The 24,808-nt window shown below is 48.8% G+C and overlaps 1 protein-coding gene across 2 annotated transcripts in view; it reads right to left on the reverse strand.

Annotated features, from left to right (window-relative positions):
• The window catches only part of DAAM2 (dishevelled associated activator of morphogenesis 2), a 342,052-nt gene that overhangs the window by 179,390 nt on the left and 137,854 nt on the right, over positions 1–24,808 (reverse strand). For both annotated transcript variants that reach the window (XM_082249299.1, XM_082249298.1), the window contains exons 5-6: positions 23,195–23,289; positions 253–586 (exon numbers count right to left, since the gene is read on the reverse strand). In XM_082249299.1, coding sequence (XP_082105425.1) covers positions 253–586; positions 23,195–23,289 — 429 coding nt within the window. The remainder of the gene's footprint in view (positions 1–252; positions 587–23,194; positions 23,290–24,808) is intronic.

The following is a 24,808-nucleotide window of genomic DNA, read 5'->3' on the forward strand; positions in this document are numbered from 1 at the left end:
TTTATTTAGCAAAAAACAAAACAAAACAAAACAAAAAAAAAACAGTGGTGATTAAATACCGCCAAATGAAAGCTCTATCCGTCTCAAAATAATGATAGAAATGTCATATGGGTACAATGTTTCATGACCGTGCAATTGTCATTCAAAGAGTGACAGTGCTGAAAGCTGAAAATTGGCCTGGGAAGGAAGGAGGTAAAAGTGCCCGGTATTTAGGTGGTTAAATGAAAAATAATGGCATCTTTTGGCCCTCACCTGAAACCGCGTCCTCTCTGCGGCGTAGACCTGGTAATGGAGCATGGCTTGTAGGACTTTCTTGTGTCCATCGGGGACCAGGCATACGGCCCCCAAGATCTCCAGCACAGCGATCTTAGTCTTCATGTTCTCAGTCCGTAGGCTCTGGGAGATGATGTTGATGCTCTCCGGGTGAGCCAGGACATGGGACCGGCCCTGCGAGTTGTTCATTAGCGCCTTAATGCATCCTATAACGGATGTGTGTATTCGGCTCTCCGACGTCTCGTAGTCCATGCTCTTCAGGAAGTTCAGCAGACACGTTAAACCGTCAAGTTCGATGAACCGGGTCACAAACCTGAGGACAAAGATGAAACATTGGATGAAGAAATTCAATTTAGGCAAAACTGTATTAATAAAAGCAATTTTATGAAATGAAGAGTCCTTGTCAGGTTACAAATATCAAGATCACAGGTCCTTGTAAAAGAAGAGGTATCACATTGTCCTCTCTGGTGGCCTCAGTCTCCTAACTTCCTGACGTCCAACACTGCAGCCTCCATCAGGCTCTACAGCCTTTGACACTTCCTGGAGTGTCGGATCCCTATGTCTCCCACCCTGTGCTGGTTCCTTCCTCTGACTCTCACTTGACTACAGGACTCAACAATGATGTAGGGGGGCCAGAGGATGAAATCACATTGCAATGTGGGGGGGGGGGGGATACAGGGATCTGACCCCCCTAAGAAATGACCCTGTCATGTTACAAATAATATCAACATCATAGGTTCTTGTAAAAGAAGAGGTATCACATTGTCCTCTCTGGTCCCTGTCTCCTACCTTCCTGACGTCCCAGCACTGCAGTCTTCATCTAATTCTTCAGCCTTTGACACTTCATAGAGTGTCAGATACCTGTGTCCCCCCGCCACACAGGGCCGGTGCTACCAGTAAGGCAACCTAGGCAGCCGCCTAGGGTGCAACTTAGCAGGGGGCACCGGCGGAGCCTGACCCGAGGTAAGTGACCTACCATAAGTCACTGAAGAGTTTTTAACCAGTAGCGGCCGCCCCATCCATTAGGGGCGCAGGCCCCCCCCCCATCCATGCGTCCGACCCCTAACCTACATGCAGGGCACCGGATACATGGATTCCAATGAGGGTTTTTTTTTCTATGAAGCACCTGATTAGAGCCAGAGGCTCTAAATAGGCTTCAAAAAAAGTGGGGGCTCGGGGCGCAGAGCCCACCCAGTTGTGTGACAATAGCGAATTAATATTTGCTATTGCCATACTGATTCTCCTCCCGGCCAATCAGGAAGCCCTGGGACCTGTTTCCCAATTGGCCAAAGGAGATGGCATCCATTCCTATTGGTGGAGGAGGAGGGAGGAGACGGCCGCTGAGAGGGGACATGGAGGAGACTGAGGGGGAAGCCGTCGCCGTCTGGAGGAAAAAGGTAAGTGAACTGGCGCCCGGAGGGGGGGGGGGGGGAGAAATATGGTGTGGACTGGACTCTGGAGTGATGGGGGTGTCCGAGGCCAGGTCCATCTGCCGCCCCCCCCGACCGATGGAGCACCAGCCGCCACTGGTTTTAAACCCTTCAGCAACTTGGGATGGGGGGTGGGAGAGCATATGGGGGGGGGGGCGGCGGCAATTTTTTATTTTGCCTAGGGCGGCAAAAATCCTTGCACCAACCCTGCTTCCCTCCAATCCAACACTGCAGCTTCCATCAGACTCTTCAGGACTTTTGGATCCCTGCGTCCTCCACCATGACTGCCTCCATCCTCTGACTCTTGCATCATTACAGAACCCAGGAGTGCTGTAGGGACCAGAGAATGAACCACACTGCATGATAGGGTACACAGGGATCTGACACTTCAAGAAGTGTCCACCAGACTCTTCAGCCTTTCACACTTCCTGGAGTGTCAGATCCCTGTGTCCCCTGCCGCATGTTTGTTTCATCCTCTGACCAACATTTCACTTCATATTACTCAGCAGTGATGCAGGGGTCCAGAGGATGAAGCCACGTTGCATTGGCGGGGGGATACAAGGATCCAACTCCCTCAGAAGTGTTCTCTTCAGGGGTGTAACTACAGGGGTTGCAGGGGTTGCAATTGCAACCAGGCCCCATGCTCCAGGGGGGGCCTGTGCAGCTCCCCTGTACACCTTTATGGGAGGGGCGGTGGGGGCAGCATGTAGAGAAATCACTGTCCTCATTTTTCCTCCTGTAGCTGCAGGAGGAAAATGGAGGAGATTGGTTCCTCTGTATGCTGCCCCCGCCACTCCTCCTATCCAGTTCACTTGTGGTCTGCTGTCTCTGGGCCCCTGTGTGCTCCCCTGGTCCCCCCCCCCCCACCCCACTGTGCTCCCTTCCCTCTCCTGCTGGCTGGTGCTGGGGATGTGTCAATAGAGAACTAGGAAGGGGTCGGTAAATATGTAATTTACCAGCTCCTTCCTTTTCTGAATGGACAGAGTCATAGTCAGTCACATTGTAAAAAAATAAAATAAAATGATAAAAAATAATACAATTAAAATACCAAAAAATAAAAACTACTGACACCAGTGGGTGAACTTCCAGGATCGCAATGGTCACACTTGCGACCGGGCCCTGGCCTTCCACCACCGTGGGGAGGCCCCAAGATGGCAGGAAGGGGGCCCACTGCAGAACTTGTGAAAGGGTCCCGTTATGGGACCGTAATAATGGGCCCCCGCAGCAAGAGTAAAGGGCCCCAGGATCAGTGGGAAGAGCCCCAGGCTTGAAGGAAACGGCCCCGGCCAGGGGTCCGGGGGGCCCCTTCATGGTTTCTTGTACTGGGGCCCTGAAGGTTCTAGCTACGCCTCTGGTTCTCTTCAACCTCTGACACCTCCAGGACTTTCAGATCCATGTGTCCTCAACCATGCCTGCTTCCATCCTCTGACCAACATTTCACTTCATATTACTCAGCAGTGATGCAGGGGTCCAGAGGATGAAGCCACGTTGCATTGGCGGGGGGATACAAGGATCCAACTCCCTCAGAAGTGTTCCCTTCAGCCTCTGACACCTCCAGGATTTTCAGATCCCTGTGTCCTCGGCCATGACTGCCTCCATCCTCTGACTCTTGCATCATTGCAGAACCCAGCAGTGCTGTAGGGACCAGAGAATGAACCACAGTGCACGATAGGGTACACAGGGACAGTGGTGTATTTAGGTTTTGTGCTGCCCTAGGCCTGACTAAGTTTGTGCACCCCATAATTTAACCCCTTCCTGTAAAGGCCACACCTCTTCCTGTTTATGATCCGCCCTGTCATCTGTACACCGCAGACCACAACCACAGTCTATCTGTGCCCATCAGCATAGCCTTATCAGTTCCCATAAGTTCAGCCTCATCAGTGCCGCCTCATTACTGCCCATCAGTGCAGCATATCAGTGTGGCCTCATCAGTGGCCATCAGTACAGCCCCATCAGTGGCAACCAGTGTAGCCTATCAGTGCCCATTAATGCTGCCTATCATACTGGCAGGTAGCAGTGTGACTGCTTTATGGGGGTGCCAGACTGATTTGCTTCCTGGACCCTGCCCTCTGGCTCAATTCGCCCCATAATACTGGCACTAAACTAAGTGTAGCACGAGCCGGCAGGAACCGTTTTTGTGTGGGAGCCGGGAGGAGGCTGTTTTTTTAATTGCGGTGAGCAGCTTTTTTTGCTGCCCCCCTGCAAAGTGCCGCCCTAGGCCTGGGCCTTGTCGGCCTAGGCCAAGATACAGCACTGCACAGGGATCTGAAAATTCAGGAAGTGTCCACCAGACTCTTCAGCCTTTCACAATTTCTGGAGTGTCAGATCCCTGTGTCCCCTGCCGCATGTTTGTTCCATCCTCTGACCAACATTTCATTTCATATTACTCAGCAGTGATGCAGGGGTCCAGAGGATGAAACCACATTGCATTGGGGGGTGGGGATACAGGGATCCAACCCCCTCAGATGTGTTGCAAAACTGCAGCCTTCATCTGACTCTTCAACCTCTGACACCTCCAGGACATTAAGATCCCTGTGTCCTCGGCCATACCTGCTTCCATCCTCTGACCCTTACATCAATGCAGAGAATGAACCCACAGTGCATGACAGGGGACACAAGGATCCGACATTCCAGGAAGTGTCAGACTGAAGAGTCTGGTGGAGACTGCAGTGCTGTCCCTGGCCCACCCCTTTCATTTTTGGGATTTCAGTTCTTTCACCCATGGAGGCTCAGCATGTGGTCTGAATGCAAATTCAGCATTCCTAGGACTGCCCACTCCTGCAGACTATCTACCCAGCAAGGAATATTGATATTTGCATAACTCCTCTGCAAGAGGCAACCCATGTCTTGCATCAAGGCCAAGGGTTCTTGAGAGGAGAACTTAGGCAGGGTGCTGTGATGTTTACAGGAGGCTATGTACTGCCCGTCCCACTAGTCATGACAATCTGCCTGCATTGGGTAGAGAAGCACAGATGCCCGGTGAGGAGATTACTGGGTGTAAAACAAGGTAATAACAGTATGGCACGCAAGGCCGTTGCCCTCAAGTGGATTCAACCTGCTCCTCCTTCGGTACGTATGTGGCTGCAGTTGGTTAATCAAGTGTTGCCATATGAAAAACTCGTGTTTGAACATAGAGGCTGCCCGGCTAAGTATGATAAGGTCTGGGGGGGGGGGGGGGGGGGGCATGGTGCGCCTCTGATCTTACCAATTCTGCTGTCTAGCTTTGGCTGTATGAAGCTGGTCCCTTTTTGCATATGCCGTTCTCTACATTGCTCTCATATTATGTCTGATGGTTTTACTTTATGCCGTGTTGGACTGCAGTTTGCTACTTGATTTCTAAGATAACATGATTGAGATACAATGTTTATCATGGAAACTATCTTTGTATGCTTGCATAAGTTTATGTACCGTTTCTGTTTACTCTATGTTTGATATGTTGGCATTCCTGTTGAGTGCCTTGTTGTATGTACTTTATGCTTTTTCTCCGTTAATAAAAAGAGTTTAAAAAAAAAAAAAAAAGGTAATAAATAATGTAATGAAATGAGAAAGGTTTTATTGAAAAATGTATTTAACCACTTGCCGACTGCCCAACGAATATTTACGTTGGCAGTCAGCTCCTCACAGGCAGAGCGACGTAGGGCTACGTCGCTAGCCTGCAAGGGTTTTAGGAGTGAGTGCCCACCGCAGAATGCGCGCTCCCGCTCCCACTTGGTCACGGACCACCCCGCGCGTGTGCCCGGCGGACCCAATGTCCGCCGGGCACTCGCGATCGTTTGTGACTGCGGGAGAAAGGCAGGCGGCTAGTGTAAACAAAGCCGCCTGTCATTCTCCCCTGTGTAAGAATGGAGATCACACGGTTCTACTATGTAGAACCGTTGATCACTGTTCTTACACACACAGCCACAGCCAATCACAGTTAGAAACACGCCCCTAGGGACACACTTAATCCCTCCCTCTCAAAAAAAAAGTTAACTCCTTCACTGCCAGTGTAATTTTACAGTAACAGTGCACATGTATAGCACTGATTACTGTAGTAATGTCACTGGTAACCCCAAAAGTGTCAAAAATGTCAGTCAAGGGTCCGATCTGTCCGCCGCAATGTCGCAGTCACGCAAAAAAAAAAATCGCAGATCGCCGCCATTATGTGTTAAAAGAAAAACAACAAAAATTACAAAAATCTTTCCCTTTGTTAGTAAACGCAATAACTTTTGCGCAAACCAAACAAAATACGCTTTTTGCGATTTTTTTTTACCAAACATATGGTAAAAAAAAAAAAAAATTGGCCTAAAATGTTAAAAAATTTAGCTTTTTACATTTTTTGGGGGGGGAATTTCATATAAAAAATGTGAAAAATATTGTTATTTTTGCAAAATTGACGCTCTTTTTTTGTTTATAGCGCATGATCAAAAAATCGCACAGGTGATCAAATACCACCAAAAGAAAGCTCTGTTTGTGGGAAAAAAAGGACGCCAAATTAGTTTAGGTACAGCGTCGCACGACCGCGCAATTATCCGTTAAATTCACGCAGTGCCGAATCGCAAAATAGGCCCTGGTCAGGAAGGGGGTAAAATCTTCCGGGGCTTAAGTGGTTAACAAGTTGATGGGGGTAGTGACCTGGAAAGGCAAAATTTAAGCAGATTGAAGCTCAAGTTTAACCAAACTGTAACTGTGCAACTATGCATCAGTGTTGGAATTACCAGGGTCCCTTGTGACCGGGCCCTGGCATTCCGCCACCGTGGGGGTCCCAAATAGAAGGAAAGAGGTCCACTGCAGAACATGTGTAAGTGTCCCGTTGCGGGACTGGGGCACTGTTATGGGAGTAAAGGGCACCAGGATCAGGGGGAAGGGTCCTGGGCCTAGAGGGAAGGGCCCTTAGATCAGTGGGACCAACAAAAATGGCCTTGAGACTGATGGAAAGGGTCCCAGCAGTCAGGGGGGCCCTTCATGGTTTCTTGCACCAGGGCCCTGAAGGTTATAGCTTCGCCTCTGCTATGCCTGGTTGTCTGAGGCTTCAGCATTTCTAACCCAGAACAAGCATGCAGATTGGAAAGTTGGAATTTCGGCTCTTTATGCTTGTTGCCGGCCACTGGTTCCGGCGGTATTAAAGCCAACGGATCAGTATGACAGCCAAGACACGTCTTCAGAACAACAGATCATCAATGGGTTCCTTCCAACCCTCGAGGTTCAGCAGATAGTTTGGGACACAGACCAAGTTACGGAACAGATGGAATGCACGGAGCGCAGACCATTCCATAACAACCTGACATAAAGTTTATATTACGAAGACTTTACTCATTCACCTCCACCGGCCCATTTATCTTATAGGAAACCTGACCACATATGGGAACGGCCATGACTGTTCACCCAACATGAATTAGAAGAAGATTTCCATGAAGAACGAAATGCACCGAGTGACCCGCTGCATGGAAGAGATTCCTGAGTTACAACAATGTAAAGAAGGAGAAGAAAAGTCCCCCTAGTCCTTGTCAGCAGCTCCGGGATTTTTATTGTCTGTCTAGACACCAATCAGAGGCCTCCCGTCACTTGTCAGGACACTTAGAGAAGGTGACATGGACTGTGATAGATCTACGCAGAGCCATCGATCACACCGATCAATGCTGTCATCGAAGTTTCCACCACAAGGAAGATAGAATGTATTTCCAATGAGATCTCCTTCGGTCTTATTATCATTTATGGGATTTTAAGCTTTGCACTGTCTACATTATATGTGTATGAGAAGGGATCATATATATATATATATATATATATACAGTGTACAGTACACTACATGGCCAGGTGGACATTTGATCATCTTTAGGAGCTTGTTGGACCTGCACCCCCATGTCATTTATTTGAAGTTTCCCCCCTCCCCCATGGCTATAAATTTGTAGTAGCCTCCCTCCCCCCATGGCCATTAATGTAAAGTTGCTCCCTCCCCCCCATAGCCATTATTATTTAGTTGCCCCCATTCCCCCCATGGCTATTAATATAGATTTGCCCCCTCCCCTGTAGCTGTTGATATGGAGTCCCCCTCCATGGGCATTAATATGAAGTCCCTCCACCTCTGCCTATGTCCATTATTATGTAATTGCCTTCCTCCCCCATGGCCATTAATAGAGTTGCCCCCCCTTCCGCCATGGCCAATAATATGGAGTTTCCCCCCTTTTCCCCATTGACATTATTATGGAGTTGCCTCCCTCCCTCATGGCCAATAATAGAGTTGCCCCCCTTCCCCCATGACCAATGATATTAAGTTGCCCCCATTCCCCCATGGTCATTAATATAGAGTTGCCCCTCCCACCATGGCTATTCATTTGGAGGTGCCCCCCTCTTCCCACGGCCATTAACATGGAGTTTACCTCCACACCCACATCACAATTAATATGAAGTTGCCCCCCTCTCCCCATGGCCCTTAATATGGATTTGCCCCCTTCTCCCCATGTCCATTAATCTAGAGTTGCATCCCCTCTCCCCATTGCTTTTAATATAGAGCTCCCCCCTCTACCAATGGCCTTAGGGACTATACTGAAGAACCAGGCCCTGTCCTGTCCCGAGGACTATACTATAGAACCAGGCCCTGTCCTGTCCTGTCCCGAGGACTATACTATAGAACCAGGCCCTGTCCTGCCTTGAAGACTTTACTATAGAACTAGGCCCTGTCCTGCCCTAGGGACTATACTATAGAACCAGGCCCTGTCCTGCCTCAAGGACTATACTATAGAACCAGGCCCTGTCCTGCCTCGAGGACTATACTATAGAACCAGGCCCTGTCCTGCCCTAGGGACTATACTATAGAACCAGGCCCTGTCCTGCCTCAAGGACTATACTATAGAACTAGGCCCTGTCCTGCCCTAGGACTATACTATAGAACCAGGCCCTGCCCTGCCCTAGGAACTATACTATAGAACCAGGCCCTGTCCTGTCCCGAGGACTATACTATAGAACCAGGCCCTGTCCTGCCTTGAAGACTTTACTATAGAACTAGGCCCTGTCCTGCCCTAGGGACTATACTATAGAACCAGGCCCTGTCCTGCCTTGAGGACTATACTATAGAACCAGGCCCTGTCCTGCCTCGAAGACTATACTATAGAACCAGGCCCTGTCCTGCCTCGAGGACTATACTATAGAACCATTCCCAGTCCTGCCCGGAGGACTATACTGTACAAATAGGCCCTGTTCTGCCCCGAGGACTATACTATAGAACCAGGCCCTGTCCTGCCCCAGGGACTATACTGTAGAACCGAGCCCTGTCCTGCCCAGGGACTATACTGTAGAACCAGGCCTTGTCCTGCCCTAGGGACTATACTATAGAATCAGGCCCTGTCCTGCCCCGAGGACTATACTATAGAACCAGGCCCTGTCCTGTCCCGAGGACTATACTATAGAACCAGGCACTGCCTTGCTTTAAGGACTATACTATAGAACCAGGCACTGCCTTGCTTTAAGGACTATACTAGAGAACACCACACGCACTTCTCGGGTTGATTTTGGACGCTTTCCAAGAAAAGCTCATTGGTGATATTTGTGCTTTCCCTGAAAATATCCGCAGTCACCTAAAAAGCCTTTTTATAAATTCCGCTCTGTAACCCGCCAATCAAACTCTCCGGAGGAATTTATTTATTGCGTTGGAAGAAGCGGGGCACAGAAAACGTTTGTAGGATCCCAGTGAATGCAGAAAGGAAATGGTTAATATCAGTCCTGAGATACTTCACAACTGCAACAATGTTTCCTATGTTTCAGATAAAACAGAACTGGACCTTCAGGTCAGCTGGGGTAGAGAAGCCTTCCATGGGATCTTTGCAGTAACAGCTCATGTATATGAGGGGTTCGGCTCCTGAGCCTGAGATTCCAGCATTTTTATGAGGGGACAAGATTAAAAGGCGAAACAAACGACATTCCAGAGGCTGAACCACAGATCGCTTTTTAGGAGACTGCTGCAGTGTGAACCTCTCCAAACTATGGCCCGGGGGCCACAGCCGGCCCACTATGAGATTTTATCCAGCCACTGCTACACATCTACAGCCACATTAAAAGCCTAATTAAAGCGGTAAGGGGGACTCTGATGAGTACACTGATGTAAGGGGGGACTCTGATGGGGACACTGATGTAAGGGGGGACTCTGATGGGGACACAGATGTAAGGGGGGACTCTGATGGGGACACTGATGTAAGCGGGGGAATCTGATGGGGACACTGATGTAAGCGGGGGACTCTGATGGGGACACTGATGTAAGGGGGGACTCTGATGGGGACACTGATGTAAGGGGGGACTCTGATGAGGACACTGATGTAAGGGGGGACTCTGATGAGGACACTGATGTAAGGGGGGACTCTGATGAGGACACTGATGTAAGGGGGGACTCTGATGAGGACACTGATGTAAGGGGGGACTCTGATGAGGACACTGATGTAAGGGGGGACTCTGATGGGGACACTGATGTAAGGGGGGACTCTGATGAGGACACTGATGTAAGGGGGGACTCTGATGAGGACACTGATGTAAGGGGGGACTCTGATGAGGACACTGATGTAAGGGGGGACTCTGATGAGGACACTGATGTAAGGGGGGACTCTGATGGGGACACTGATGTAAGGGGGGACTCTGATGAGGACACTGATGTAAGGGGGGACTCTGATGAGGACACTGATGTAAGGGGGGACTCTGATGGGGACACTGATGTAAGGAGGAATTCTGATGAGGACACTGATGTATAGGGGTCTCTGATGAGGATAAAGTGGAAAGGGGGACTCTGATAGGGACATAAATGTAAGGAGGGACTCTGATGAGTACACTGATGTAAGGGGGACTCTGATTGGGACACTGATGTAAGGGGGGGACTCTGATGGGGACACTGATGTAAGGGGGGACTCTGATGGGGACACTGATGTAAGGGGGGACTCTGATGGGGACACTGATGTAAGGGGGGACTCTGATGGGGACACTGATGTAAGGGGGGACTCTGATGAGGACACTGATGTAAGGGGGGACTCTGATGAGGACACTGATGTAAGGGGGACTCTGATGAGGACACTGATGTAAGGGGGGACTCTGATGGGGACACCGATGTAAGGAGGAATTCTGATGAGGACACTGATGTAAGGGGGGACTCTGATGGGGACACTGATGTAAGGAGGAATTCTGATGAGGACACTGATGTATAGGGGTCTCTGATGAGGATAAAGTGGAAAGGGGGACTCTGATAGGGACATAAATGTAAGGAGGGACTCTGATGAGTACACTGATGTAAGGGGGACTCTGATTGGGACACTGATGTAAGGGGGGGACTCTGATGGGGACACTGATGTAAGGGGGGACTCTGATGGGGACACTGATGTAAGGGGGGACTCTGATGGGGACACTGATGTAAGGGGGGACTCTGATGGGGACACTGATGTAAGGGGGGACTCTGATGAGGACACTGATGTAAGGGGGGACTCTGATGAGGACACTGATGTAAGGGGGACTCTGATGAGGACACTGATGTAAGGGGGGACTCTGATGGGGACACCGATGTAAGGAGGAATTCTGATGAGGACACTGATGTAAGGGGGGACTCTGATGGGGACACTGATGTAAGGAGGAATTCTGATGAGGACACTGATGTATAGGGGTCTCTGATGAGGATAAAGTGGAAAGGGGGACTCTGATAGGGACATAAATGTAAGGAGGGACTCTGATGAGTACACTGATGTAAGGGGGACTCTGATTGGGACACTGATGTAAGGGGGGGACTCTGATGGGGACACTGATGTAAGGGGGGACTCTGATGGGGACACTGATGTAAGGGGGGACTCTGATGGGGACACTGATGTAAGGGGGGACTCTGATGAGGACACTGATGTAAGGGGGGACTCTGATGAGGACACTGATGTAAGGGGGACTCTGATGAGGACACTGATGTAAGGGGGGACTCTGATGGGGACACCGATGTAAGGAGGAATTCTGATGAGGACACTGATGTATAGGGGTCTCTGATGAGGATAAAGTGGAAAGGGGGACTCTGATAGGGACATAAATGTAAGGAGGGACTCTGATGAGTACACTGATGTAAGGGGGACTCTGATAAGGACACTGATGTAAGGGGGGGACTCTGATGGGGACACTGATGTAAGGGGGGACTCTGATGGGGACACTGATGTAAGGGGGGACTCTGATGAGGACACTGATGTAAGGGGGGACTCTGATGAGGACACTGATGTAAGGGGGGACTCTGATGAGGACACTGATGTAAGGGGGGACTCTGATGGGGACACTGATGTAAGGGGGGACTCTGATGAGGACACTGATGTAAGGGGGGACTCTGATGAGGACACTGATATAACGGGGGACTCTGATGTAAGGGGGGACTCTGATGGGGACACTGATGTAAGGAGGATCTCTGATGTAGACACCGATTTAAGAAAAGATTGATGAAAGGTGGACTCTGATGTGTAAGGGAGGCTTCTGATGTAAGAGGGGGGAGGGGGCTCTGATGTCATAGTGTGCTTCTGATATGAAGGCTGAACTCTGGGGCAAAAGGGAGACTGATGTGAATGGGGGGGCTCTAATGTCATGGGGGGGGGGGCTTCTAATATGAAGGCAGGACACTGTGGCAAAAGTAAGACACTGATGTGAGGGGGTGGGGGGGGGGTGATTTAATGTCATGGGGGGGGGGGGCTTCTGATGTGAATGTATTTCTTGCATTGCGTTGATTTATTCATTTATAAAAGCAATTTTGAGGGGGCTGCAATTATTTGTATAATAAACAATGCGGCTTTGGTATTAGAACGTTTGGAGACCCCCCCCCCCCCCCCACTTTAGAGTGGAAGCTCTTGCGCAGGACTGGGTTGACGTAAATCCTTTCATCTTCCTGGAAAGCAATCCAGAAAATGGCGTCCTCAGCGTAGAAATGACTAAAATGAAGACGAGGAAGGGCGGTCGGCGGTCCTGCTGATGGGACGGTGAGAGAAGACCAATTAGCTCCCTAGAAATCAGAATTGTTCTCCAGTCTGAGCTGACTGATAAGACTCCGAGAGAGGAACAGCAAAGTGCAATCAGGAAACGGATCCCCGGATAGACATATATGAGGGGGGCCTAATCATGGACCCCCCCCCAGAAGAGCCGAATTCTCAGAAGGATGGGCTCAGCAGGAGGAGACCTTCCTTTGAAATTTTCGGTCAATGACGACTTCGCTGGGTCATCTCTAGACCACCCCTAACAAGAAGACGGGACGGATTCGGGAATATCTGCTCCGCATGCCGAATTCTGATCTTGCATCATAATAGAAATAGAGATTTAAAGAGACGCTGTCACCATTTTCAAAAATGGCAGGAAAAACCATGGAGCGTTCTTCCTTTCCATAAAATACTTTTTTTTTATTTGCATGAACATGCTAGCAAAAGTATATACAAAAAGTCCAGGCGCTAATATTTAAGACCCCCCCCCCCCCCCCCAGGAGGAAATAACCAGGAAGACACTGAATGTCCAAAAGAACCAATCTCTGTGCTGCCAGTCCCAAGCATAGGATGTGAGTGCAAAGGAATTTAGCACCAAAAATGGACAGCGCACAGGAAGAACAATGTGGTGTCAAGGAGACAGGGCCGGGGCTAGACTATTTTGCACCCTAGGCAAGACCAACTACTTGTTGCAACCCCCCCCCCCCCAAAAAAAAAAAAAAAAAACTGTACACATTCCCCCTCTTTGCTGCACATAATTCCCCCCTTGAACCCTACACTTCCCTTCCTGTATACACTGTCCCCCCTTCCTGCACACACTGCCCCCTTTAATGCTACACCCCCTTTAAACCTACACTCCCTTCCTATACACATTGTCTCCCTTTAAGTCTACACTCCCATTCCTATACACACTGCCCCCCCCTTTCACCCTACACCCCCCTTCCTATACACACTGCCCCCCTTTAATGCTACACCCCCTTTAACCCTACACTCCCTTCCTATACACACTGTCACCCTTTAAGTCTACACTCCCATTCCTATACACACTGCCCCCCCCCCTTTCACCCTACACCCCCCTTTCTATACACACTGCCCCCCTTTAATGCTACACCCCCTTTAACCCTACACTCCCTTCCTATACACACTGTCTCCCTTTAAGTCTACACTCCCCTTCCTATACACACTGCCCCCCTTTAATGCTACACCCCCTTTAACCCTACACTCCCCTTCCTATACACACTGCCCCCCCCCCTTTCACCCTACACCCCCCTTCCTATACACACTGCCCCCCTTTAATGCTACACCCCCTTTAACCCTACACTCCCTTCCTATACACACTGTCTCCCTTTAAGTCTACACTCCCATTCCTATACACACTGCCCCCCCCTTTCACCCTACACCCCCCTTCCTATACACACTGCCCCCCTTTAATGCTACACCCCCTTTAACCCTACACTCCCTTCCTATACACAATGTCTCCATTTAAGTCTACACTCCCATTCCTATACACACTGCCCCCCCCCTTTCACCCTACACCCCCCTTCCTATACACACTGCTCCCCTTTAACCCTACACTCCCTTCCTATACACACTGTCTCCCTTTAAGTCTACACTCCCCTTCCTATACACACTGCCCCCCCTTTCACCCTACACCCCCCTTCCTATACACACTGCCCCCCTTTAATGCTACACCCCCTTTAACCCTACACTCCCTTCCTATACACACTGTCTCCCTTTAAGTCTACACTCCCCTTCCTATACACACTGCCCCCCTCCTTTCACCCTACACCCCCCTTCCTATACACACTGCTCCCCTTTAACCCTACACTCCCTTCCTATACACACTGCCCCCCACTTTCACCCTACACCCCCCTTCCTATACACACTGCTCCCCTTTAACCCTACACCCCCCCCCCCCCTTCCTGTACACACTGCCTCCCTCTCTAGAGGTGACATCCACATGGAAGGAGGAGGTGACAGGAGAAGAATTTGGCACAGGCCATAGCTGCGCCCTAGGTGGCAGTGCACCCTAGGCGGCTGCCTAGTTCGCCTAGTGGTAGCACCGGCCCTGCAAGGAGAATCAGCAGGCAGCAATCCACAGTAAATGTCAGTTTATTGAACGAATAAAACCAGGGAACACAAGCACGTTACTACATAAGTCCGGATGACGGTGAGGTCATTGATGATAGACAAATGGCAATAGTCAAATCAGGATAATCCGACACTGTACCTCTCGGAGATGTATGGATGTGTGGATGGCCAAGGGACGCAACCCACCGTGGAGCAGGAAGAGGATCCTAGCCGGACGCCGCTGGGGGCGTGTGCAAGCCGTGGCACTGAAGCGCAGAGAGCAGCAGGGTATCCGGAAATGACGTCACTCGATGGAAAGGAGCCAAGTGCAGGAACCAGCGTGGAATGCAAGCAAGCCTGTTGCCGTGACTACGTGTTTCGCGCGCATGCACTTTATCAAGTCACGGGAATAGCGGCAACAAGGTGAATTTAAAGCCAATAAAAGGGGCAGGGAGTGGGCAGAGCTGGGGGGAAGGACATCAAACTCATGGCATTACCTCCTCAACGTCCTCACCTCTACCCATATGAGTCATTAAAACACATATATTATAATAGAATGGTGTGACCTAGTAGAAACTAGGGATCGACCGATTATCGGCAAAGCTGATATATCGGGGGCCGATATGCACTTTCCCCGATATATCGGAATCGCTGAGGTCACCAATATTGCCGATATTTCAGGAAAGTGCTTGTACCAGAGTGATGCCTTCAGCTAGAGGCATCACCCCGGAACCGGCGTCCATAGCCGACGGTCGGCTGTCTTATAATGGCAATCGATGCGGCTGAGAAGCCGATCGGCTGTCATTACAAGGAGTTGGAGGGGACATTCCGTACCCCTGCTGTGCACATTATGAGGGGTTCCCACCATCCCTCTGCTGAGTTCCCGGGTCTGTACACCTGCTGTGTCCATTATGAGGGGTTCCCACCATCCCTGTGCGGAGTTCCTGGGTCTGTACACCTGCTGTGCCCATTATTAGGGGTTCCCACCATCCCTGTGCTGAGTCCCCAGGTCTGTACACCTGCTGTGCCCATTATGAGAGGTTCCCACCATCCCTGTGCTGAGTCCCCAGGTCTGTACACCGGCTATGCCCATTATGAGGGGTTCCCACCATCCCTGTGCTGAGTCCCCAGGTCTGTACACCTGCTGTGCCCATTATGAGGGGTTACCACCATCCCTGTGCTCAGTTCCTGGGTCTGTACACCTGCTGTGCCCATTATGAGGGGTTCCCACCATCCCTGTGCTGAGTTCTCGGGTCTGTACACCTGCTGTGCCCATTATGAGGGGTTCCCACCATCCCTGTGCTGAGTTCCCGGGTCTGTACACCTGCTGTGTGCATTATGAGGGGTTCTCACCATCCCTGTGCTGAGTCCCCAGGTCTGTACACCTGCTGTGCCCATTATGAGGGGTTCCCACCATCCCTGTGCTGAGTTCCCGGGTCTGTACACCTGCTGTGCCCATTATGAGTGGTTCCCATGCAGAAACAATGGGGATTCTGGTGTCGGAGGATCCCGGAATATTTTCGTTGTTATTCAGCAAAGAAAGAACAAATGTGTTCCTTGATGGACCTCACCCCCCCCCCCCTCCCCCCTCCCCCCAGTACTGGATGTGCAGCCTCTCCAGCATTGGCCTGGTTGGCCGGGTCCCGGTCCATGGAATCTCAACATCTGGAATTCTCCCTTCTTTTTTTTTTTTTTGGTTCGGGAACAAGAGCAAAAAGCAGAAGCGAACCGACGCCACTGTTGCTGTAAACCATTTTATTTCCACGGCAACAAGGCGGGCGTGTGAGGCTGGAAGGATAAATCGCCAGCGCGCATAGAACTCGCCGCCGCCAAAAACAGCAAGCGATGCTCGCAGGGAGCGGGAAGTTCTCAAAATAGTAACAGGTCACCTTATGCCAGGAGAGCAACGCGGAGAATCTCCATCTGCATAAAATGCCGCTTTACTGGCTGCTCCGCCCAGAACTGATAATGCTGCTTCTGACCGCGTTCACCGCAACCCCAAATCTTAAAGTTTTCCCCACCTTGTTATGGTTGCCACACATGCTTCAATTGTTGTTTTTTATTCAATCAATGTGCGATTCGAACAAAGTGATCAAATCCGCAAACAGTCGAATAGCCAAAACTTTCCATCCGGTTGATTTACACTCACTTCAGATCGGTCACAGAGGAAAATGATCGATCACTTTGCATTGTTCCTCAGCAATGAGATACTTTTTTCATAAATTTGATCGTATTTCAATTGATATTATGTGACCTCATTTACATTTGTGGTTTTGGGGAGGGGGGCAGAAAAAACACATGGTTGAGCCACATTTTTACAACACCCCCCCCTTCCCCCCGACATTTATTCCACCCTAGGTTGCAAAGGCAGCGGATGCTAAAACAGGGCGGCCGCAAAGTAAGCCCATGCAGCCAAAGGTATGTCTCTCTGCTTGATTGGGCTGTCTCTTTGCAGAATATAGGAGGCCATCTCTTTGCTGAATTGGGAAGTCTCTTTGCTGAATTAGGATGTCTCTTTGCTGGATTGGGAAGTCTCTTTGGTGAATTATAATGTCTCTTTGCTGGACTGAGCTGTCTCTTTGCTCAAATGGGATGTCTTTTGCTGAATATATGGGGATGTCTCTTTGCTGGATTGGGCTGTCTCTTTGCAGAATATAAGAGGCCATCTCTTTGCTGGATTAGGATGTCTCCTTGCTGGATTAGGATGTATCTTTGCTGGATTAGGATGTCTCTTTGCTGAATATATGGGGATGTCTCTTTGCTGGATTAGGATGTCTCTTTGCTGGATATAGGGGGATGTCTTTTTGCTGGATTGGGCTGTCTCTTTGCTGGATTGGGAAGTCTCTTTGCTGAATTAGGCTGTCTCTTTGCTGGATTGGGAATTCTCTTTGCTGAATTAGGATGTCTCTCTGCTGGACTGAGCGGTCTCTTTGCTGGATTGGGATGTCTCTTTGCTGGATGGAGTGTCTCTTAGCTGGATTAGGATTTATATTTGCTGGATTGGGCTGTCTCTTTGCTTGATTGGGAACTCTTTTTGCTGGATTGGGATGTCTTTTTGCTGCGATGGGCTGTCTCTGTGCTGGATTTGGATGTCTCTTTGCTAAATATATGGGGCTGTCTCCTTGTTGGATTGGGATGTCCCTTTGCTGAATATATGGGGATGTCTCTTTGCTGGATTAGGATATCTCTTTGCTGGATTAGGATGTCTCTTTGCTGGATTAGGATATTTCTTTGCTGGATTAGGATGTCTCTTTGCTGAATATATGGGGATGTCTCTTTAATGGATTGGATTCATTTTCATATATTAAGCTGTAAGAGTGTTAAAATAGAAGTGGGTGCACTGAAGGACTCAGTGGGGCAGCCAGTGGGTGGATTCGGTGGGACGGGCCAGAGGGCGGGCTCTGGGAATGTGGGTTGTTAGGCCCGGAGGGGCCCAAGCCTAAGGCTGTGTAAGGGGCCCCAAAAATCTCTGATGGCTGCCCTGCGACCATCACTGGAGGGCATGTTGAGGCTGGAGGCGATCAGCAGCGCTGAGCCGCAACAAAGTATCAAAAAGCATTTTATTTAAAAAAGAAATGTCGATGGTTTATAATGCTGAGCGCACGTTCAGAACAAGGCCCTCTATGTAATCCGCTGATGAAGTCATAACCTTTTGACATCCCGCTCGACGTGGAAGAAGCGAAATTACGCGGCGTCACTGAGTTTGGCGCTCCCGTCCTGATTAAGTCCAGATTCAATCTTTATAACACACCTGTATTAAAGTGATGATGTCATCGCTCTTCCTGTATTATTTATATACATCGCGGGGCTGCTGCTCGTTAATGGCTTGCAGCTCCCCCCCCCCCCCCGGTATTATTACCATTAGCATTTAGGGATTGGCCAGAGCTCCGGGCCGCTGGCGGCGCGCCCACTTGGCAGCCAACGAGTTGAGTCTCTGGAAATTAGCCGGGACGCGGGCCCTTAACGAGAAACTTGGCTGCTTCCAGCTATTAAAAGGTTTTAAGTCGGTGCCAAAGGCTTAGAAGAAGAGCTTAGCCGAGCGCACAGCGGCGACCCCTTCGAAGCGCCGCTGATACGCCTTCTGATTATTAACAGATGAGACGATCGCGGTTCATCAGATGAACGCAGCTGCGGGGAGGGTGTCCACGGATCCCTTTCTCCAGGTAGTGAGGTTGTCCGCCAGGCCGGTTCCCCCCCAGAGGAGCGGGTTCTGCCGATATGTGGGAGGATCTGAAGATGACTCAGACGCTGGCGCTTAGGTGGCGGTTTTCCAAGCCGGGGGAGCACTCGGATCCGCTTTCCGCGCCAACTCATAAACACGTTTTATTTGTGATTTTAAACTGATTAAGTTGCATTAGGCATCGGGCAATTTGGATAAGACGTGGCCTTCTCCCCGGAGCGAGTCAGTTCATTATTGCAGTGGGATCGCAACCATGTGTTCTGTCCAATAAATATGAACCTTGTGCTGCATCATTGCATTCAACAAGACACTTAGGGCTCATTCACACAGGGGGTGGGGGGCGCATCACATCCACCCTGCAACAGGCGGGCATTTTAAGGATTAAATCAGGTGGTGAGGAGACGAAAAGTTGCCTTCTCAACACTTAATAAATGCCCTCTACTTTGCTTTTCAGAAGAGCAGCAGTAAAGTTGCACATGTAAATGAGCCCTTAAAGGACAAGGGAGACACAATCCCTCTGAACATAAAGTAAGGCTCCACCCATTGCTGACACCAATTATGGGGCACTATACCTCCCACTGACACCAATGATGGGGCACTATACCTCCCACTGACACCAATGATGGGGCACTATACCTCCCACTGACACCAATGATGGGGCACTATTCCTCCCACTGACACCAATGTTGGGTCACTATTCCTTCCACTGACGCCAATGATGGGGCACTATTCCTCCCACTGACACCAGTGATAGGGTACCATTCCTCCCACTGACACCAATGATGGGGCACTATTCCTCCCACTGACACCAATGATGGGGCACTATTCCTCCCACTGACACCAATAATGGGGCACTATTCCTCCCACTGACTAACGATGGGGCACTATTCCTCCCACTGACTTTAATGATGGGGCACTATTCCTCCCACTGATACCAGTGATAGGGTACTATTCCTCCCACTGACATCAATGATGGGGCATTATTCCTCCCACTGACACCAATGATGAGGCACTATTCCTCCCACTGATACCAATGATGAGGCACTATTCCTCCCACTGACACCAATGATGAGGCACTATTCCTCCCACTGACACCAATGATGGGGCGCTATTCCTCACACTGACACCAATGATGGGGTACTATTCCTCCCACTGACACCAATGATGAGGCACTATTCCTCCCACTGACACCAATGATGGGGCGCTATTCCTCACACTGACACCAATGATGGGGTACTATTCCTCCCACTGACACCAATGATGGAGCACTATTCTTCCCACCGACACCAATGATGGGGCACTATTCTTCCCACCGACACCAATGATGGGGCACTATTCCTCCCACTGACACCAATGATGGGACACTATTCCTCCTACTGACACCAATGATGGGGCACTATTCCTCCCACTGACATCAACGACAGGGAACTATTCCTTCCTCTGACACCAATGATGGGACACTATTCCTCCTACTGACACCAATGATGGGACACTATTCCTCCTACTGACATCAACGACAGGGAACTATTCCTTCCTCTGACACCAACAATGCCTCCCTTTTCCTCCTTCTACTGACCTCCGGTGTTATGTAATTTTTCTACTCACACTGGGCACAGTTCAGCCCCCAAAGAGTCTGAAGAACAGTGGCCTTTTGGGATCCCGGGACTGGGAAACTGCTTGTACAGCGAGAACAGGAGGAACTCAAGGAACATCCATTCTCCGATCCGCACAGTGACTAATGACCCCGGAAGTGACATGCATCACGTCACTTCAAGGGTCACAGCTGTCACTCCTCAGCTATTGCAGCCAATGATGTAGCTATTCAAGCACAATCTGTGCTTGAATATCTACAGTACGTTGTTGGGCAGAGGAGACATTGGTCTAATGAACCTCCAATGCCATTTTATTCTCCTGGGTCTATTCTTTCAGGAAATATATAATGAGGAAAGGAGGTTACAGTAGTTTCTAGCAAACAATGCAGATTTTTAGATGTGTGCAAAAAATTATTTTAAAAAATACCTTGGTGGGCAAGTGGTTAAAGTAGAACTATAGGCAAGGAAACTTTATTTTGGATAGAGCAATGAAGAGTAATAACATCTGTGTCCCACTGGGGAGAGTACCCTCCACTTCCTGTCCAATAGCCAAACAGGAAGTGAGAGGAAATCCCTACAAATTAAGGGAATCCCTTGGGGACCCCCCAGCTCACCAGAAGTAGTGTCCCCATTGGAAGATTTCCCCTTTATTACTTTTCTGAGGACAACCCAAAATTTGGGATTTTCTTTCACTTTCAATAAATCTCCTTAACGGGGACACAGACAGCAATAAAAACTGACAGATGTTCTAATCCCCTGCTCTAAAACAAAAAAAAAAAAAAGTTTTTGCCTTTAGTTATACTTTAAACATGATCCTCGAGTTCCCCTTTAAGATGGTTTTGCTTGGCCGGGTTTTCACCGCCGCCCAGACGAGAGCGGGAGAGTTAATATTACATTTCCGTCGCAGTTCATAGAGACTGGATGGAAAACCTCGGCCAGCTTTGTTAAAATTAAATAATTAGTGTGGGAAGATTTCCTCGCCAATTATCTCGTTATTAAGGTTAATGACCCAGAAAGCGTCTCTCCCCGCGACAAACGGATGATAATCAGCGTTTACAAAAGGAGCCATTTATTGTGCCGAGCGGAGGAGGCCTGAGATCGAGCCTGGTGATGAATCTAATGCTCCCTACTGATCACACATTGGCTCCTATAAGATGGCTTATTACATTGTATCACAGCTGAAGTATAATTTACTTATATTTTGCCTTACCTGTCCCCTCCCCCCCCCCTTCCCCTTCCCCGCCAACAGGCTAATTTAATTATTAAATAAAATATTTGTGTTTTCTTGTTTTCTTTCCATACCTTGTCAACACTGGGTCTCTGTGTTGTTCTATGCAATACAAACAGATCATGTCTCCATCTCCTCTATTAAGTCCACAGTCTCTGACCATCTCTCGTATTATGTCTCCACTCTCTGACTATCTGTTCTATCATGTCTGAAGTCTCAGACCATCTCTTGTATTATGTCTCAAGTCTCTGACCATCTCCTGTATCATGTCTCCAGTCTCTGACCATCTCTTGTATCATGTCTCAAATCTCTGACCATCTCTTGTATGTTGTCTATAGTCTCTGACCATCTCTTGTATTATGTCTCAAGTCTCTGACCATCTCCTGTATCATATCTCCAGTCTCTGACAATCTCCTGTATCATGTCTCCAGTCTCTGACCATCTCTTGTATCATGTCTCAAATCTCTGACCATCTCTTGTATGTTGTCTATAGTCTCTGACCATCTCTTGTATTTTGTCTCTAGTCTCTGATCATCTCTTGTATCATGTCTCTAGTCTCTGATCATCTCTTGTATCATATCTCCTAACTCTGACCATCTCTTGTATTATGTCTCCAGTCTCTGACCATCTCCTGTATCATGTCTCTAATCTCTGATCATCTCTTGTATTATGTTTCCAGTCTCTGACCATCTCTTGTATCATGTCTCTAGTCTCTGATCATCTCTTGTATCATATCTCCTAACTCTGACCATCTCTTGTATCATATCTCCAGTCTCTGACAATCTCCTGTATCATGTCTCTAGTCTCTGATCATCTCTTGTATCATATCTCCTAACTCTGACCATCTCTTGTATTATGTCTCCAGTCTCTGACCATCTCTTGTATCATATCTCCAATCTCTGACCATCTCCTGTATTATGTCTCTAATCTCTGACCATCTCCTGAATCATGTCTCCGGTCTCTGATCATCTCTTGTATTATTTATGTCTCTATTCTCTGACCATCTTTTATAGCATGTATCTAGTCTCTGACCATCTCTTGTATTATGTCTCCAGTCTCTGACCATCTCTTGTATCATGTTCTCAATCTTTGACCATCTCCAGTATTAAGTCCAAAGTCTCTAACCATCTCCTTTATCATGTCCCCAGTCTTTGCCCATCTCCTTTATCATGTCCGCAGTCTCTGACCATCTCCTGTACCATGTGTCCTGTCTCTGACCATCTAATGTATCGTGCTTATAGTCTTTAACAATATCCTGTTGTATGTCTGCTGTCTCTGACACTGAATATTTCCTGAACTTTATTTTTGGTGATGTCGGGCGCCACACTTCAGGCCCTTAATATCAAGAAAGTTGACCACCACTTATTTAGACAATATTTACTGATCCCAGAGTTCCTCTTTAATGTTGAACCTTCCACACATTTTCCTATTGGGAATGACATGGCATGACATGTATTCTGACCTCTGAACAGTAGGGGTCACCTTACCTCATGGGCTGGGTGCGCAGTGCCGTCTTCAGATCTTCCACGATTTTATTCCTCATCTCCGTGTCCTCCTCATCGAAGGCGTACAGAGTCTGCATCTGTGAGAGCAAAGACAGAACATGGCTCTATGATGTCATAATGACTCCCATCAATCCATGGCTACAATGTTTTAAGATGAACATCCCAACACCAATGACATTTTGTGGCAGATCCAGAACACACAATCTGCTAAAATCATGGAAGATACATTCTACACTATTTTTTAACCCCAGTGCATCTGGAAAGTATTCACAGCGCTTCCCTTTTTTCCACATTTTGTTATGTTACAGCCTTATTCCAAAATGGATTCAATTCATTATTTTCCCTCAAGAATCTACAAACACCCATAATGACAACCAGAAAAAAGTTTGTTTGAAATCTTTGCAAATTTATTAAAATTTAAAAAATGAAAAAATCCCATGTACATAAGTATCACAGCCTTTGCTCAATACTTTGGTGAAGCACCTTTGGCACCAATTGCAGCCTCAAGTCTTTTTGAGTATGATGCTACAAGCTTGGCACACCTGTTTTTGGGCACTTTCTCCTTTTCTTCATTGCAGGACCTCTCAAGCTTCATCAGGTTGGATGGGGAGCGTCGGTGCACAGCCATTATCAGATCTCTCCAGAGATGTTCAATTGGGTTCAGGTCTGGGCTCTGGCTGGGCCATTCAAGGACATTCACAGAGTTGTCCCGTAGCCACTCCTTTGTTATCTTGGCTGTGTGCTTAGGGTTGTTGTCCTGTTGGAAGATGAACCTTCACCTGAGTCTGAGGTCCAGAGTTCTCTGGAGCAGGTTTTCGACAAGGATGTCTCTGCACATTGCTGCATTGATCTTTCCCTCAATCCTGACTAGTCTCCTAGGTCCTGACGCTGAAAAACATCCCCACAGCATGATGCTGCCACCACCATGCTTCACTGTAGGGATGGTATTGACCAGGTGATGAGCGGTGCCTGGTTTCCTCCAGACATGACGCTTGCTATTCAGGTCAAAGAGTTCAATCTTTGTTTCATCAGACCGGAGAATTTTGTTTTTCATGGTCTGAGAGTCCTTCAGGTGCTTTTTGGAAAACTCCAGGTGGGCTGTCATGTGCCTTTTACTGAGGAGTGGCTTCCGTCTGACCACTCTACTATACAGGCCGGATTGGTGGAGTGCTGCAGAGATGGTTGTTCTTCTGGAAGAAGAGAAATGCTGGAGCTCTATCAGAGTGACCATCTGATTTTTGGTCACCTTCCTGACAAGGTCCTTCTCCCCTATCCCTCAGTTTGTCCAGGTGGTCTGCTCTTGGAAGAGTCCTGGTGGTTCCAAACTTCTTCCATTTACAGATGATGGAAGCCACTGTGCTCATTGGGACCTTCAATGCTGCAGACATTTTTCTGTACCCTTCCCCAGATCTGTGCCTCCATACAATCCTGTCTCAGAGGCCTACAGACAATTCCTTGGACATCATGGCTTGGTTTGTGCTCTGACATGCACTGGTAACTGTGGGACCTTCTACAGACAGGTGTGTGCCTTTCCAAATCATGTCCAATCAACTGAATTTACCACAGGTGGACTCCAATCAAGTTGGAGAAACATCT

This window comes from Pelophylax lessonae, assembly GCF_965119305.1.
Source record: "Pelophylax lessonae genome assembly, chromosome: 3".
NCBI classification, from domain to species: Eukaryota; Metazoa; Chordata; class Amphibia; order Anura; family Ranidae; genus Pelophylax; species Pelophylax lessonae.